Raw genomic sequence first — 16,502 nt, forward strand, 5'->3', positions numbered from 1 at the left:
CAAGTAAGGATGACGCCGTGGACCGGACACACCTATGTTGGAGAAAGAACACACTTAGCTTTGTAGAATTGTGTTACAGGGCATCATATTTTCTACAGTAACATCAGAGTCAGAATCAGAATGAAACATCTCGCAAAATGTAACCGAAAAAGAAAAATAACATTAGGCAAAATATTCAATTTCCTCAATGTAACAGTTTCAGTAAAGAAAAGCAAAAGCAGGCATAATAGCTTTCAAAAAAACTATGAAAACAGCAAGCAATAGAGGGGTAAAAATTACAAAATGTTTGCGCCAAGTATGACGCACAACGCAAAAAAGGAAAAAAAAAATTGGCGCAAAACTATCACCAGGAAATGACACAATTCGCGTCATAGCAAACGCAATTTTACGCAAAAACAACTAGTGTCAACAAAGACACCGGAAATGACGAAACTTACGCCATCAACGCCGCAACTTCATGGCAAAAAAAACAAAAACAATTTGCGCCAAGAATGACACAATAAAAAACAGAATGACGCAATAACAAAACAATTTTGAGCCCTCGCGAGCCTAGATTTGCCCGCAAAAAATGAAAGTCAAATTGAAAAAGACTGAACCCCAGTTAAGAAAAAAGTTTAAATAAACTTCCCACAGATGATTCTTATACTGAAACTGTTTAGACTGCAAAAGGGAAATATACATAGACCTGACTCGTGGCAAATATAAGTAAAATACATATATTTAAAACTTTATATTAATACATAAAGCGCCAAACCATAACTGAGAGTGTCTTAAATAACAATATGTACTTACCGAAAGACACCCATCCACATATAGCATATAGCCAAACCAGTACTGAAAAAGTATCAGCAGAGGTAATGGTATATAGGAGTATATAGTTGATCAGAAAAGGGAGGTAGGAGATGAATCTCTACGACCGATAACAGAGAACCCTTGAAAAGATTTCCCGCAATGAAAGCCATAAAATCAATAGGCGATACTCCCCTCACATTCCTCTGACAAACACTGTACTCTGAGAGGAATTTGGTTTTAATATGCTGAGAAGCGCTTATTATAAAAGAAAAATCAAGCACAAACTTACTTCACCACCTCCATAGGGAGGCAAAGCTTGTAAAACTGAATTGTGGGTGTGGCGAGGGGCGTATTTATAGGCATTTGAGGTTTGGGAAACTTTGCCCCTCCTCTTAGGATTGTAGTATATCCCATACGTCACTAGCTCATGGACTCTTGCCAATTACATGAAAGAAAGCATATCTAGATAGGCTCAGGAGTAGCAATGCATTACTGGGAACTAGCTGCCGATTGGTGGTTGCACAAAAAAGCCTCTTTTCACTGCTCCACCAGATGTCTTCAGATAGCTTTCAGTAGTGCATAGCTGCTCCTTCAAAAAGAATACCAAGAAAAATTAAGCAAATTTGATAATAGAATTGAATTGGAAAGTTGTTTAAAATCACATGCTCTATTTGAATCGTGAAAAATAGGGAAAATAAACATGTTGGATTTCATGTCGCTTTAAGGTTTCAAATATTAAACCACAGCAATACCCCATGCATGTATTCATTTGTGCATATGTCTGAATGTTCTGAGTGCACACAAGTCTGTCTACATTAGGCGAGGATAGAAGAGGGGATCATTTTCTTACAAATTGCATCTTCTACCTGACATTTGCCAGTGATAGAAATAATATTGCCTCGATTATTCATTCACAGGCTCTCTTAGGCGTTTATTTATAAAACCATATAACTGGTGCACGTCCATAGAATTTGTAAGGCTGGAATATCTGCCATTTATTGCTAATAGAATAACGTATTCAAAAAATGATTACAGTGCAATGAACTTGGACCTTCTCATAACATAGCTGGAAAATGTACTTAGTGTGTTCACTTCACCAGAATTCATTGTCAAATAGAAAAACGTATATAATCCATAATTCATTTCCTACAGCATTTCTAATCTCGGACCAAGAGCATTACTGATAAACTGCAAAGAAAGGATAGGTGAAAAAATAAGATACTCACAATTTGCTAAACACTTCATGGCAGATAACAACCAGTGGGGAAGCTCCTCTGGAAAGACAGGACCATATATTACATTTTGTCTTTATTATATTGTAAGTAATAACAAACTGGTTAAAATCAGTCATTTGCAAAATTGCAGTGAAGAAATCCAAAGCTGCACAGAAGGATAACTGCGGAAGCATCCTGCTTAACAGCTGTCTCAGTTTATTAATAAAAGCATCATGAAGGATACAGTTTAGGGATTTCGCATACCGATGTTCATTAGACAAACAAGACGTATGCAGAGCAAACAGATTTACACTGCTTAGTTCATTTCTTTTATTTCTGTACTTGTTAATGCGACATGGAATAAAGTGTAGTGTACCAACCAGGGTTAAAGGGACAGTATACTTGATTTTTTTTTATTGTTTAATAAGATAGAGAACATCTCTGCATAACCAACATTGTTATATTAAAAGGGACAGTCAACTCCAAAAATAATGTTGTTTACAAAGATAGATAATCCCTTTATTATCCATCACCCAGTTTTGCCCAGCCAACACCTTGTATCTAGCCACTTTTGACAGCCAAAATAGTAAATTCCGATCATTTAAATTTTTCTTCAAATTATTAATCAAAAAGTTTGGATTTCAGAATAAGTTTGGAATTTTGGAATTTCCAGATTTGGGAATTTGTACCTGTAAAGAGATTATCTAACTTTTTAAATAACAATTTTCAAGTAGACTGACCCTTAAAGAGAGGTTACCCATTCTAGCCAAATATAAAAATTAACCAGAGAGAAGGAAATTTTAAGATATATTAAACAGTATAAAATGTTTAATTATGTGTGGTAAAAAATGTATGTATTTTCTCCCATTTCTTGTAATTTAACCCCTTCCGGACGGTACTTATTTGTTTCCTCAGAACAAAGTTCTGATGTAAACAAATAAGCAAAAAAAATTAAAATCACACGATTGTACATGCAAATGCGTGATTTCAATGATGGGATCGGGTCTGGGGGAGGGAGTGCCTATGACTCCCTCCAGTCCGAGATCCCAGTTAGGAAGCCGCAGCTGCTTCAGTAAAGCAGAACAGCTAGGACGTTTCATGCCGTCCTAACAGCGATAAATCCCAGCGCGGTTAGGGCGGCATAGAACGTTCTAACGGCATTAAGGGGTTAAAGGAATAAAAAGGTCAAGAGAGAGAGAGAGAGAGAGAGAGAGAGAGAGAGAGAGAGAGAGAGAGAGAGAGAGAGAAAAAACAAAACTTATGCTTACCTAACAATTTTCTTTCATTCCGGGCATCGAGAGTCGGAGGCAAAGAGCACTACAGCAGAGCTCTTAAGTGTCACTTCCCTTACTCATAATCCCCAGTCATTCGGCAGAAGGAAAATGGAAAAAGAACACAAGGGTAAAAAGGTGTCTGAGGTTTGTACCAAAAAAGTGCCGTCTTAAATAAAATTAAGGACTCTCCATGCCCGGAAAGAAAGAAATCAGGTAATCCTAAATTGTGTTTTCTTTCCTATGGCATGGAGAGTCCACAATTTCATTGCAATTACTAGTGGTACACAAAACCCAAGCTAGAGGACACAGAAAAAAAAGGGAGGGAGAACTAGACAGACGAACCTAAACAGAAGGCACTACCGCTTGAATAACCTTTCTCCCAAGGAAGCCTCAGCATGCAATGAGGACCAAGTGGCTGCCCTGCAGACTCACTCCTCAGATGCTTCATTTTTGAAAGCCTAGGAAGAAGACACAGCCCTAGAAGAATGAGCCATAAATGTCTCAGGAGGCTGATGTCCAGCTGTCTAATATACTAATCGGAAAACACCTCTCAACCAGAGAGAATGATTAGAAGAAATGATCGTCTGACCTTTACGCTTGCCAGTGAAAAAACAACAAACAGGGCAGGTGACTGCCGAAAAACCTTAGTTGCTTGTAGATAAAGTTTAGAGCACACACACAACATCCAGGTTGTGCAACAGCTGTTCCTTCTGAGAAGAAGGATTCTGACAAAAAGAATTTAACAACATTTTCTTGATTGATGTTGTGATCCAATACCACTCCAGGAAGAAAACCTAAATGTAGTACCACCCTATTCGGATGAAAAATAGGGAAAGGAAATTAGCACTGCAGAGTCGAAGTTCAGAAAACTCTGCCAGCATAAGAAAAAGCAAAAAAGAAAAAAAAAACTTCAAGAAATCAATTTATTATTAACTGAATGCATAGGCTCAAATGGAGCCTGCTGCAAAATTTTAAGAACCAAGATAAGGCTCCAGGGAGGAGCAACAGGTTGGAACACAGGCCTGAATCTGACCAAGGCCTGAACAAAAGATTGAACATCTGGAAGATCTGCCAGTGCAAAAGTCTGACCCTTCAGAGAACTGACTGAAAAAATGTTGTCCAGACTCCAAGAGAAAACCTTTCGATTCACACCAATACAGGTATGAACGCCATATCTTATGGTAGATCTTACGAGTAACTGGTTTATGATCCTGAAGCATAGTATCAAATACCCTCTCAGAAAAACCATGCCTAGCCAAGACTAGGCGTTTAATATCCATGCAGTCAGATTCAGAGAATCTAGATTTGGGAGAAGGGAGGGACCATGAATTAGAAGGTCTTTCCTCAGAGACAATCTCCAAGGAGGAAGAAATGACATCTTCACCAGATCCGCGAACCAGATCCTGTGATGCCAGACAGGAGCTATTAGATCTCAGATGCCCTCTCCTGCTTGATACGAGCAAATACTTGAGAAAAAAAAGCATACTGGAAGAACAGATACGCCAGGCTGAAGTTCCAAGGCACTGCAATAGCGTTATCAGAGCGGTCTGTGGATCTCTTGATTTAGAACTATACTTTGGAAACTTGGCGTGAAGACGAGACAACAACAGATCCAACTCCTGAAAACCCCACCTGAGAGTTATTTTGAAAAAACTCTGGGTGGAGAGCTAACTCCTCGGGAATAAGAGTCTGTTTGATCAGAAAAAAAAAACACCTCCCAGATGCCCACACCTGGTATGAGATGGCAGAGACGAGGCAATCGAGAGATGCCACCCACTTGAGGATGCGAGTCACCGCCTTCATAGCTAAAGACGCCAAGTTCCTCCCTGTGATAGAAGGAAACCACCGAGGAGAAATTGTCTGATTGAAATCTGATAAATTGGACTAAAGTTATTGAAGACCAGGCTATCAAGGCATAGTAAATCGTTCTCAACTCCAAGATGTTTATGTCAAGAGAAGACTCCTCCTGAGTCCAAACATTCTAAATCCTTAAAGATTCTAAACTACTCCCCAGTCATTCCATTAGTCAATTAAAATTTCAGATAATTGATCATGTTATATTACCACGCAGAGGGGGGGATAGAGAGTTGCTTTTAAAGCAACGAGAGTCTTACTGGATTTTTTAATTAGATACTATGTACCCTAAAGGTCTAAATAGAGAATGGGACCTTACTGTTTTTCTGTTAAAAATTGTATATACATTGCTGCTATAAATACAATGTTGCTAAAAATGTTGCATATGTATATAGGAATAATTTTTGTGAAACTTTTTTTGAAAGTGTTTATTTAAACACAGTTTACTGTTAAGTAAGAATAATTTTCTAGCTAAAATTGTAATATTATAATGGTTTTATATTTAATATAGAAGTTTCATGCACTTTAGGGGTTAAAATGGTTTAGAATGTTGTTTAGCGCCATCTAGTGGTATTAGGGTATATAAGGCCATAATCAGTGTTTGCAAGCTATAGCATGAATAAGGGATAGGATCCCGAAACGTCGCTGTGCTGATTCTCCTTTGAATAATAAATATTGAATTGCTATCACCTCAATTGCGTTTGTTGAACTGTGGTCACCATCCCCCAGGATGGTTTAGGAAGCATGTACCCTGAGACAGATGGTCCTGTGAAAACCACCAAAATAGAGAGTATCTAGTTAGGGGATCCAGAGTTATCCTCTGCAATAAATCCGAGTGGACTCTGTTCCATTGTCTGAGCATACATAACTGTAGGGATCTCAGATGGAACCGAACGGAATGATGTCCATGGGAACAACCTTTAGACCAATTGCTTCCAAATACTGAGCCAAAGATGGATGGGTAGAGGACTGAAGTGATAAGCAAGAAGCCAGAAGTTTGGATTTTCTGACCCCCGTCACAACAATCTTCATGGACAGAAAAACTATAATCTATAAATCGATCCTAAGAAACACTCCCTGATGTCTGGCACCAGGGAACTATTTTCCAGATTCGCTTACTACCTTGGGAAAGTAGAATAGACAACAACATCTCTATGAGATTTTGCTAACTGAAAAGATGGCGCTTGAATCAAGATGTCATCCAGATAAGACGCCACTGCTATTCCCTGAGATCTGACCATCGTCAAAAGGGCCCCCCCGGGACCTTCGTTTGACATTCAGCGCCAGCAGCTGGAATCCAACTATTAACCGAGTTGCAAAGCCACAGAGATAACTACCAGGCTACATTGGCCTGCTTTAAAGATTTGAGGAACCGAGGCAAGGCCAAAAGGGAATAGCAGTAAAATTGAAAGGTTTGTCCACAAAGTAAATCATAAGAAATGGTGATGTTTCCTAAGAATGGGAAAACGAAGATACGCATTCTTCAGGTCTATGGTAGTCGTGAACTGACCCTACTGAACAAGGAAGAATGGAACAATAGTCTCCATATAGAAGGACGGAACCTTGAGAAATTTGTTGATACTTGAGATCCAATATCAAAAAGTTCCCTCTTATTTGGGAACCACAAAAAGGTTTCAGTAAAAACCTTGACTCTGTTCCATCTCCGGAACAATCACTCACAGAAAAGATAGGTCCTTTACGCAGTTTAAGTAGGCCTAACTCTCTGGATAGCAGATAATCTACACCGGAAAAATCTGCCTCTGGGAGGGCAAGATTTGGATCCTATACTGAAAACCTGGTAGACTATTTCCACTACCCAAGGGTCTTTGACAATGCAAATCCAAGCCTGTTGAAACAAAGGAAAATCCACCCCCTACCCAATTCGAGAACTGGATCAGGGGCAAACTCTTCTTGCTGAATTAAACTCAGCAGGCTTCTTAGATTGCTTGCCCTTGTACCAAGGATGGCTCCACAAGGTCTAGGTTTGCTCAGATTTAGAAGATGAGGAGGATTCTGCCTTAAGAAGTTGAAATTAGAGGTCTTTCAACCCCTAAGTCTACCCCTCCCTCCTAAGATAAACTTCAAGGCTAAGGCCACCCAAAGGACACTCTTGAGGACGGGAAACAGACACAGCAATGTCTAGAAACAATCCTGATTCTATCTCAGCTTGATACTCTGTCTCTGAGAGTACTGTTTTTTTATTGAAGAAAAAAAAAACTGAGAATGATGCATGAAAACCACACGTCATCTACATAAAATAGTCACCTCAATATGAAGCAAATATATATTAAATGGCTATACTAAAAACATAAAAATAAATATTTCAAACAAAAACCACAAATGTTGGAAAAAGTCCCCATACATTAAAAGGAATAATACATATGATAGATATATGAAAAATCCCCACATATGAGAGAGATTGAAACATGGAATCTCTGTACCAGACAGGGAAATTCTAATTTTAGGGCCCTAGGTAGCTAGAATCTTTCATGCTTCCAACAGCGTGATAGTCTTCTAATATGAAGAGACTCCTATGCATATGAATACACATAAAATAAATATAAAGTAAAATGTGACTGATCATATACATAAAAACTGCCACAAGATGGCAGTAACTACCATGAAATGTCATGGGGGAAAAAAACGCATTGTATCAATTAGTTTAAAAACAATACAAATGCAGAGAACATAAAACTGAGAAAATGGTCCCATTTCCTCAAAAAACGAATATACACATAAAAGACTGTTAAGTCTAAGCGACCAAATCAGCTTAGAAGACCGCTAAGACAAAAAGCGACCTCTATCAGAGCATTATAAGTTACCCACAGGGGGGAAAATAAATTCCCTTAAGCAAAGTCCCCACACTAAGAGACCTGGCATAATAAAAATGGGAAAGCGCTAAAGCGTATAAACATACACACACTTCCAAACAGATAAGTCCGACTTTAAGAAGTAAAAAAATTTGTACCGATAAGCATAAAATGCAATAACTCCCCCTATGCATAAGCGATAGATATACAGACATCGCAAATATCTATTGTGAAAGTGCTACAAATAAACTCGCAATACTCTGCTGACTTGCAAATCCTAACTGACGGTCAGGAAAAAATGGAGTCATAAATATAACTTAAACAAGCAGCACTTCAGCAAGCGAGAGACGTAGTTCCTCCCTGCTCATAAAACATATAAAATATATTAGACAGCGCTACTGCTAAATGCACAGCAGATTAAGTTCTACATAAGTATTCAATAGAATACACACTGCCGGCGCTGCACTGCTGATTAAATGCAGGCAGGAACCCAGGGACTCTGTAGGATCCCTCTGAGGCAAATGGCACCAAAAACTAATCTGCCATTCGCCCATTCGTGAAGTGAAACACTTAAAGACTTAATTAAAAGACCATCGGCCACTCAGGTTCATGCAGAATAAAAGCTCTATCAGAAAAGGGATAATAAGAATGAACCCCTTAACAGTAGTACAAATAAAATTGGAGAATTCGGGCAACGTTTAACCTCATAAGGAGATAGTAAAAAAGGCTGCATAGAAATCCCTTTAACTCGGGAGGGATGATAAACTGTCAGCAAACTTAGATAAAACATGCGGTTGTCTCTAAATATTTTAAAATCGAGAGATTAAAAATAATTTTAAAAAAAATCATCCGCCCCAGGGAGGGAGAATCTAATTCTGGGATTAAAAACTCCACTAGAAGTCATATTCTGGGGCCAATAAATCCTCCTCCCTGATTGCCTACCCTCACAGGAGGGTACCCAGCAAATAAATAAAAATCCCTCACCCCATTATGCCTAGACCACTAGCCATGGGGGCAGAGTTAGAGGGCCTCACTTTTTAAAGTCTTCAATCTTCTCACCACTCTTAGGTGTGACAGAATCAGCCGTTTTCTACAAGGGACCTGTAGAGAAAGAAAGAACAGAGTAAGCAACCCTGGCTTTCTATCAAGGGGTAGAAATAATGTTAGAAATAAAGCAAAGACAACCTTGCCACTTTCTAACTGCTAAAAGCAACTATTAATCTTACTAAAGAGATTGGCATGGACACAACATAACCCGAATCCTTGCTTGCACGGAAAAATACCCATAAAAGGATTAAAAATCTTCAGACACTATCTTCGCACATCCTCCATTGACAAAGGCAAAGAGAATGACTGGGAATTATGGGTAAGGGAAGTGACACTTAAAGGGGCAGTATACTGTAAAATTGTTTTTCCATTAATGTATTTTCATTGACTTGTTATACCAGCTGCAGAGTATAAAATATTTCAGAAATTGCATTTTCAGGTTATTTGTGTATATGAAGTAGCTGGTTTTGTGCTATGAAACCACAGCCTATTACAATGTGTTAAACTTAAAAGGTAATATCAGATCTCATTATGTTATCACTTTGTGTACACAGACTTGCTTCCTTATCTTATATTTGTCTGGAACACCAAAGCTCAAAACATAGAGAGAACAAAGGAAAATTATTATTTTATTGCTTAACTATCCAGCAGCTTGCTGAGAGTGTGACTTCTTCTGCTAGCTGTGTTTACTTAGGCTTGTTAATAGCATATACCTCCAGTATCAAAACTTTCAGTATAGGTGGCTATAACACAGGCTAAATCAGCTATTTCAAATGCTTAAATAGGAGTAAAGGAGCTACTTGAAAACAATTTAATACACTCTAGCAGGTAAAATGGATCATTGGGAATAATTTAAAGGGAAGAAATTTTTGGGGTGAACTGTCCCTTTAACAGCTCTGCTTGGGTTCCCTTAGCCTCCTCCTGCTGGCCAGGAATTGAATATCCCACTAGAAATTGGAATGAAATTGTGGACTCTCCATGCTATAGGAAAGAAATAATTACCCTGATACAACTAGAAGCTTGCAAAATTTAATATAGGAAAATACAAAGCTGAATATCATTAGGTAGCCAGTTTCCTCTTCCGTAAGGACACAATGGGTCACAATGCTGTAAAAAGCATGGGTTAAATATTGGCGTCTATAAAATTTTAAACTCAAATTTCTTTGCATTTTTACCTTGATAAAGTTTTGTAAAACTGTACTCACTTGATTTATCCTCCAGCACGACGATTCCTTGTATATTGACAGTGCAGACATTATGTATTATAGATTTTCCATTCACCTGCTTTGTGTCTATTACATCACCCACAGAATCAAGCCCTATAATTTTCTGCAAACTAAATTAAAAAAACAATAAAAAAATATGTTTTTAGAGAATTATTTTTATCCCCCTTAGAATAAAAGAAAAAAAATCTATTGCATATACAGGAAAACCTCAAACCCAATATAAATAATTAATGTCCACAAAATCAAGTACTAATAGAAGTCTTCAATGATGCACATATAATACACTCCTTTTGTCCCCAAACCACAGGCACTACGAACAATAGGACAATAGAAAATAAAAAAAAAAAAAGGATGACACCATACAGTGTATTACAAGTGGAACACAAACAGGACATGGTATTCAAAGCAGTGGAAAAAGTAAATTTATGCTTACCTGATAAATTAATTTCTTCTATGGTACGACAAGTCCACGGATTCATCCTTTACTTGTGGGATATTATCCTCCTGCTAACAGGAAGTGGCAAAGAGCACCACAGCAGAGCTGTCTATATAGCTCCTCCCTTAGCTCCACCCCCCAGTCATTCGACCGAAGGTACAGGAAGAAAAAAGGAGAAACTACAAGGTGCAGAGGTGACTGAAGTTTCAAATAAAAAATATAATCTGTCTTAAAATGACAGGGTGGGCCGTGGACTCGTCGTACCATAGAAGAAATTAATTTATCAGGTAAGCATAAATTTACTTTTCTTCTATAAGGTACGACGAGTCCATGGATTCATCCTTTACTTGTGGGATACCAATACCAAAGCTACAGGACACGGATGAACGGGAGGGACAAGACAGATGGTTAAACAGAATGCACCACTGCTTGAAGAACTTGTCTCCCAAAAAAAGCCTCTGAAGAAGCAAAAGTATTAAATTTGTAAAATTTGGAAAAGGTATGAAGCGAAGACCAAGTCGTAGCCTTACAAATCTGTTCAACAGAAGCATCATTTTTAAAAGCCCATGTGGAAGCCACCGCTCTAGTAGAGTGAGCTGTAATCCTTTCAGGAGGCTGCTGTCCAGCAGTCTCGTATGCCAAACGGATGATGCTTTTCAGCCAGAAAGAGAGGTAGCAGTAGCTTTTTGACCTCTACGTTTTCCAGAATAGACAACAAACAAAGAAGATGTTTGACAGAAATCTTTCGTTGCTTGCAAGTAAAACTTCAAAGCAAGAAACCACGTCCAAGTTGTGCAACAGACGCTCCTTCTTAGAAGGAAGGATTAGGACACAGAGAAGGAACCACAATTTCCTGATTGATATTCCTATTAGTAACAACCTTAGGAAGGAATCTAGGTTTGATACGCAAAACCACCTTATCAGCATGGAAAACAAGATAAGGCGAGTCGCATTGCAATGCAGATAAATCAGAAACTCTTTGAGCCGAAGAGATAGCAACTAAAAACAGAACTTTCCAAGATAGAAACTTAATATCTATGGAATGCATAGGTTCAAACGGAACCCCTTGAAGAATTTTAAGAACTAAATTCAAACTCCATGGCAGAGCAACAGGTTTAAACACAGGCTTGATTCTAACTAAAGCCGGACAGAACGACTGAACGTCTGGAACATCTGCCAGACGCTTGTACAGTAGAATTGATAAGGTAGATATCTGTCCCTTTAAGGAACTAGCTGATAGCCCTTTCTCCAATCCTTCTTGGAGAAAGGACAAAATCCTAGGAATCCTGATCTTACTCCATGAGTAGCCTTTGGATTCGCACCAATAAAGATATTTACGCCATATCTTATGATAGATTTTCCTAGTGACAGGCTTTCGAGCCTGAATCAAGGTATCTATGACCGACTCAGAGAAACCCCGCTTGGATAAAATCAAGTGTTCAATCTCCAAGCAGTCAGCCGCAGAGAAACTAGATTTGGATGCTGGAACGGACCTTGAATCAGAAGGTCCTGTCTCAGTGGCAGAGTCCATGGTGGAAGAGATGACATGTCCACCAGGTCTGCATACCAAGTCCTGTGTGGCCACGCAGGTGCTATCAAAATCACTGAAGCTCTCTCCTGTTTGATTCTGGCAATCAAACAAGGAAGGAGAGGAAATGGTGGAAACACATAAGCCAGGTTGAACGACCAGGGTACGGCTAGAGCATCTATCAGTACTGCCTGAGTATCCGTTGACCTGGACCCGTAACAAGGAAGTTTGGCTTTCTGACGAGACGCCATCAGATCCAATTCTGGTGTGCCCCATTGCTGAATCAATTGTGCAAACACCTCCTGATGGAGTTCCCACTCCCCCGGATGAAAAGTCTGACGACTTAGAAAATCCGCTTCCCAGTTCTCCACTCCTGGGATATAGATTGCTGATAGATGGCAAGAGTGAGTCTCTGCCCATCTAATTATTTTGGTAACCTCTATCATGGCTAGAGAACTCTTTGTTCCCCCCTGATGATTGATATATGCTACAGTCGTGATATTGTCCAACTGGAATCTTATGAATCTGGCCGAAGCCAGCTGAGGCCACGCCAGAAGCGCGTTGAATATCGCTCTCAGTTCTAGAATATTTATCGGGAGGAGAGCCTCCTCCTGAGTCCACAAACCCTGTGCTTTCAGGGAATTCCAGACTGCACCCCAGCCCAATAGGCTGGCGTCCGTCGTCACTATGACCCATGCTGGCCTGCGGAAACACATTCCCTGGGACAGATGATCCTGTGACAACCACCAAAGAAGAGAGTGTCTGGTCTCTTGATCCAGATTTATCTGAGGAGATAAATCTGCATAATCCCCATTCCACTGTTTGAGCATGCATAGTTGCAGTGGTCTGAGATGCAAGCGAGCAAACGGAACTATGTCCATTGCCGCTACCATTAGTCCGATTACCTCCATAAACTGAGCCACTGACGGCCGAGGAATGGAATGAAGAGCTCGGCAGATGGTTAAAATTTTTGATTTCCTGACCTCCGTCAGAAAAATTTTCATGTCCACCGAATCTATCAGAGTTCCCAGGAATAGAACTCTTGTGAAAATTCTGGGAGCTGTGGCCAACCCGAAGGGAAGAGCCACAAACTGGTAATGCTTGTCCAGAAAGGCGAACCTGAGGAACTGGTGATGATCTTTGTGGATAGGGATGTGTAGATATGCATCCTTTAAGTCCACGGTGGTCATATATTGACCCTCCTGGATCATTGGTAAAATAGTCCGAATGGTCACCATCTTGAAGGATGGGACTCTGAGGAATTTGTTTAGGATCTTGAGATCTAAAATTGGTCTGAAGGTTCCCTCTATTTTGGGAACCACAAACAGATTGGAGTAGAACCCCTGCCCCTGTTCTGTTTTCGGAGCTGGGCAGATCACTCCCATGGTATATAGGTCTTCTACACAGCGTAAGAACGCCTCTCTTTTTGTCTGGTTTACAGACAATTGAGAAAGATGGAATCTCCCCCTTGGAGGAGAATCTTTAGAAATTGTAACCCAGGGTTATCTTCTAAATTTCAAAGCCCAGGAGTCCTGAACGTCTTTTGCCCAAGCCTGAGCAAAGAGAGAAAGTCTGCCCCCTACTAGATCCGGTCCCGGATCGGGGGCTACCCCTTCACACTGTCTTGGTGGCAGCAGCGGGCTTCTTGGCCTATTTACCATTGTTCCAAGTCTGGTTAGGTCTCCAGACTGACTTGGATTGAGCAAAATTCCCCTCTTGCTTTGCAGCAGGGGAAGAGGTAGAGGGACCACCTTTGAAGTTTCCAAAGGAACGAAAATCATTTTGTCTGGTCCTCATCTTATTTGTCTTATCCTGAGGAAGGGCATGGCCTTTCCCTTAAGTGATGTCTGAAATGATCTCTTTCAGTTCAGGCCCGAATAGGGTCTTACCCTTGAAAGGGATGGCTAAAAGCTTAGATTTTGATGACACAACAGCAGACCAGGACTTAAGCCATAACGCTCTACGCGCTAAAATGGTAAAACCTGAATTCTTTGCCGCTAATTTAGCCAGTTGAAAAGTGGCATCTGTAATGAAAGAATTAGCTAGCTTGAGAGCCTTAATTCTATCCAGAATATCATCTAATGGGGTCTCAACCTGAAGAGCCTCCTCCAGAGCCTCGAACCAAAAAGCAGCTGCAGTAGTTACAGGAACAATGCACGCTATAGGTTGGAGAAGAAAACCCTGATGAACAAATATTTTCTTTAGGAGACCCACTCATTTTTTATCCATAGGATCTTTGAAAGCACAACTGTCCTCAATAGGTATAGTTGTACGCTTAGCCAGAGTAGATATAGCTCCCTCCACCTTAGGGAGGGTCTGCCACGAATCCCGCATGGTGTCTGATATGGGAAACATTTTCTTAAAAGTAGGAGGGGGAGCGAACTGAATACCTGGTCTATCCCACTCCTTAGTAACAATGTCCGAAATCCTCTTAGGGACCAGAAAAACATCAGTGTAGGTAGGAACCTCTAGAAATCTGTCCATTTTACACAATTTCTCTGGAACTACAATAGGGTCACAATCATCCAGAGTCGCTAAAACCTCCCTGAGCAATAAGCGGAGCTGTTTAAATTTATTAGCCATCATATACGAGTCTGTCTGAGAGAACATCTTTCCTGAATCATAAATCTCTCCCTCAGACAGCAAATCCCTCACCCCCAACTCAGAACATTGTGAGGGTACATCGGATATGGCTAATAAAGCGTCAGAGGGCTAAGCATTTGTTCTCACACCAGACCTACTGTGCTTCCCCTGCAACCCAGGCAGCTTAGATAAAACCTCTGTGAGGGTATTATTCATAACTGCGGCCATATTTTGCAGGGTGAAAGAATTAGACGCACTAGAAGTACTTGGCGTAGTTTGTGCGGGCGTTAATGGTTGTGACACTTGGGGAGAATTAGATGGCATAACCTGATTCCCTTCTGACTGAGAATCATCCTACTTTTAGTAGCTAAAATATGTTCTTTGCAATTTATTGACCTTTCAGTGCATGAGGGACACATTCTAAGTGGGGGTTCCACAATGGCTTCTAAACATATTGAACAATGACTTTCCTCAATGTCAGACATGTTGAACGGGCTAGTAAGGACTACAAACAAGCATGAAAACACTTTATTTAGTGAAAAAAATAACAATCTTAAAAAACGGTACTGCGCCTTTAAGAGAAAAAAATCATACACGTTCTGCAAAACTGCTTTAAAATGCACCAAATTTTTCAATTTTTTGAAAGCAGACTCAATATGTGTAGTTACGTTTGCCCCACAAGGAAATTTAACATTTAACCCCTTAATGTGAAAACCGGATTGAAATTAGGCCTAAATCCGGAAAAAAACACCCCCAGCACTACCTGCCCTCAGGGATAGTAAATATGGGGTTAAAGCTTCGATTTGGCCCAAAGCATTCACAAGGGCCCTCAGGAGTTGGAGCTTGCTGAGTGAAAACAACTGCGCATCTGAGGCGCGAAAATAGGCCCCGTCTGTACAGCCTCAAAGAACCGCACCAGAGCGGTTTTAAACTAGCCATGTGGGTTCTGAGACCCAAAAAATAAGCCAAGTGTACCCTCAATAAAGATGCCCAAAAAACGTTATTGCCCACAAAACATTAACAGCACTCCTAGTTCATAAAATGTTTGCCCACAAACATTCAAAACTCAGTGTCAACCATTTTTGTAATTAGCCCCTTATGCAAGCTTAGTAATGCCTTTCTATAGCTCTTAGGATTACTGCTTACCCTCATAAGGGGATACTGTCAGCTTTCTGAAATACACAGTCTCTCCAGAAAAAATGACTGAACATACCTCACTGCTATATAGCATGAAAACATTCCTCACACTGAAGTTTCTTGTGTTCCTCAGCCTCTGTGGGAACTGCACTGGATCTTAGTTACAAATGCTAAGATCATCATCCTCCAGGCATTAGTCTTCATCCATCTGCTGCCTGAGAGTAAATAGTACACACCGGTACCATTTAAAACAAAAAACTCTTGCTTTAAGAAATTAAAAACTAATATTTTATCACCTCTTTCACTTTACCCTTCCTAGTACTTAGTGTAGGCAAAGAGAATGACTGGGGGGGGGAGCTAAGGGAGGAGCTATATAGACAGCTCTGCTGTGGTGCTCTTTGCCACTTCCTGTTAGCAGGAGGATAATATCCCACAAGTAAAGGATGAATCCGTGGACTCGTCGTACCTTATAGAAGAAAAACACCAGGACTATGGTGTCTAAACAAACTGAGGGCTTGCAGTTCCTCACTCTGGACAAAAACACAATTGGGATTTCAATGAAAATATTTTATTATTAAATAAAACATGATAAAACGTAGCA

At 40.0% G+C, this 16,502-nt stretch overlaps 1 protein-coding gene across 1 annotated transcript in view; it reads right to left on the reverse strand.

Annotated features, from left to right (window-relative positions):
• DEPDC1B (DEP domain containing 1B) overlaps positions 1-16,502 on the reverse strand; it is a 238,206-nt gene that overhangs the window by 107,334 nt on the left and 114,370 nt on the right. The window contains exons 5-6 of the mRNA XM_053701300.1: positions 10,197-10,327; positions 2,019-2,066 (exon numbers count right to left, since the gene is read on the reverse strand). Of these exons, the coding sequence (XP_053557275.1) occupies positions 2,019-2,066; positions 10,197-10,327 (179 nt within the window). The remainder of the gene's footprint in view (positions 1-2,018; positions 2,067-10,196; positions 10,328-16,502) is intronic.

The sequence above is a fragment of the Bombina bombina genome, chromosome 2 (genome assembly GCF_027579735.1).
Source record: "Bombina bombina isolate aBomBom1 chromosome 2, aBomBom1.pri, whole genome shotgun sequence".
NCBI lineage: Eukaryota > Metazoa > Chordata > Amphibia > Anura > Bombinatoridae > Bombina > Bombina bombina.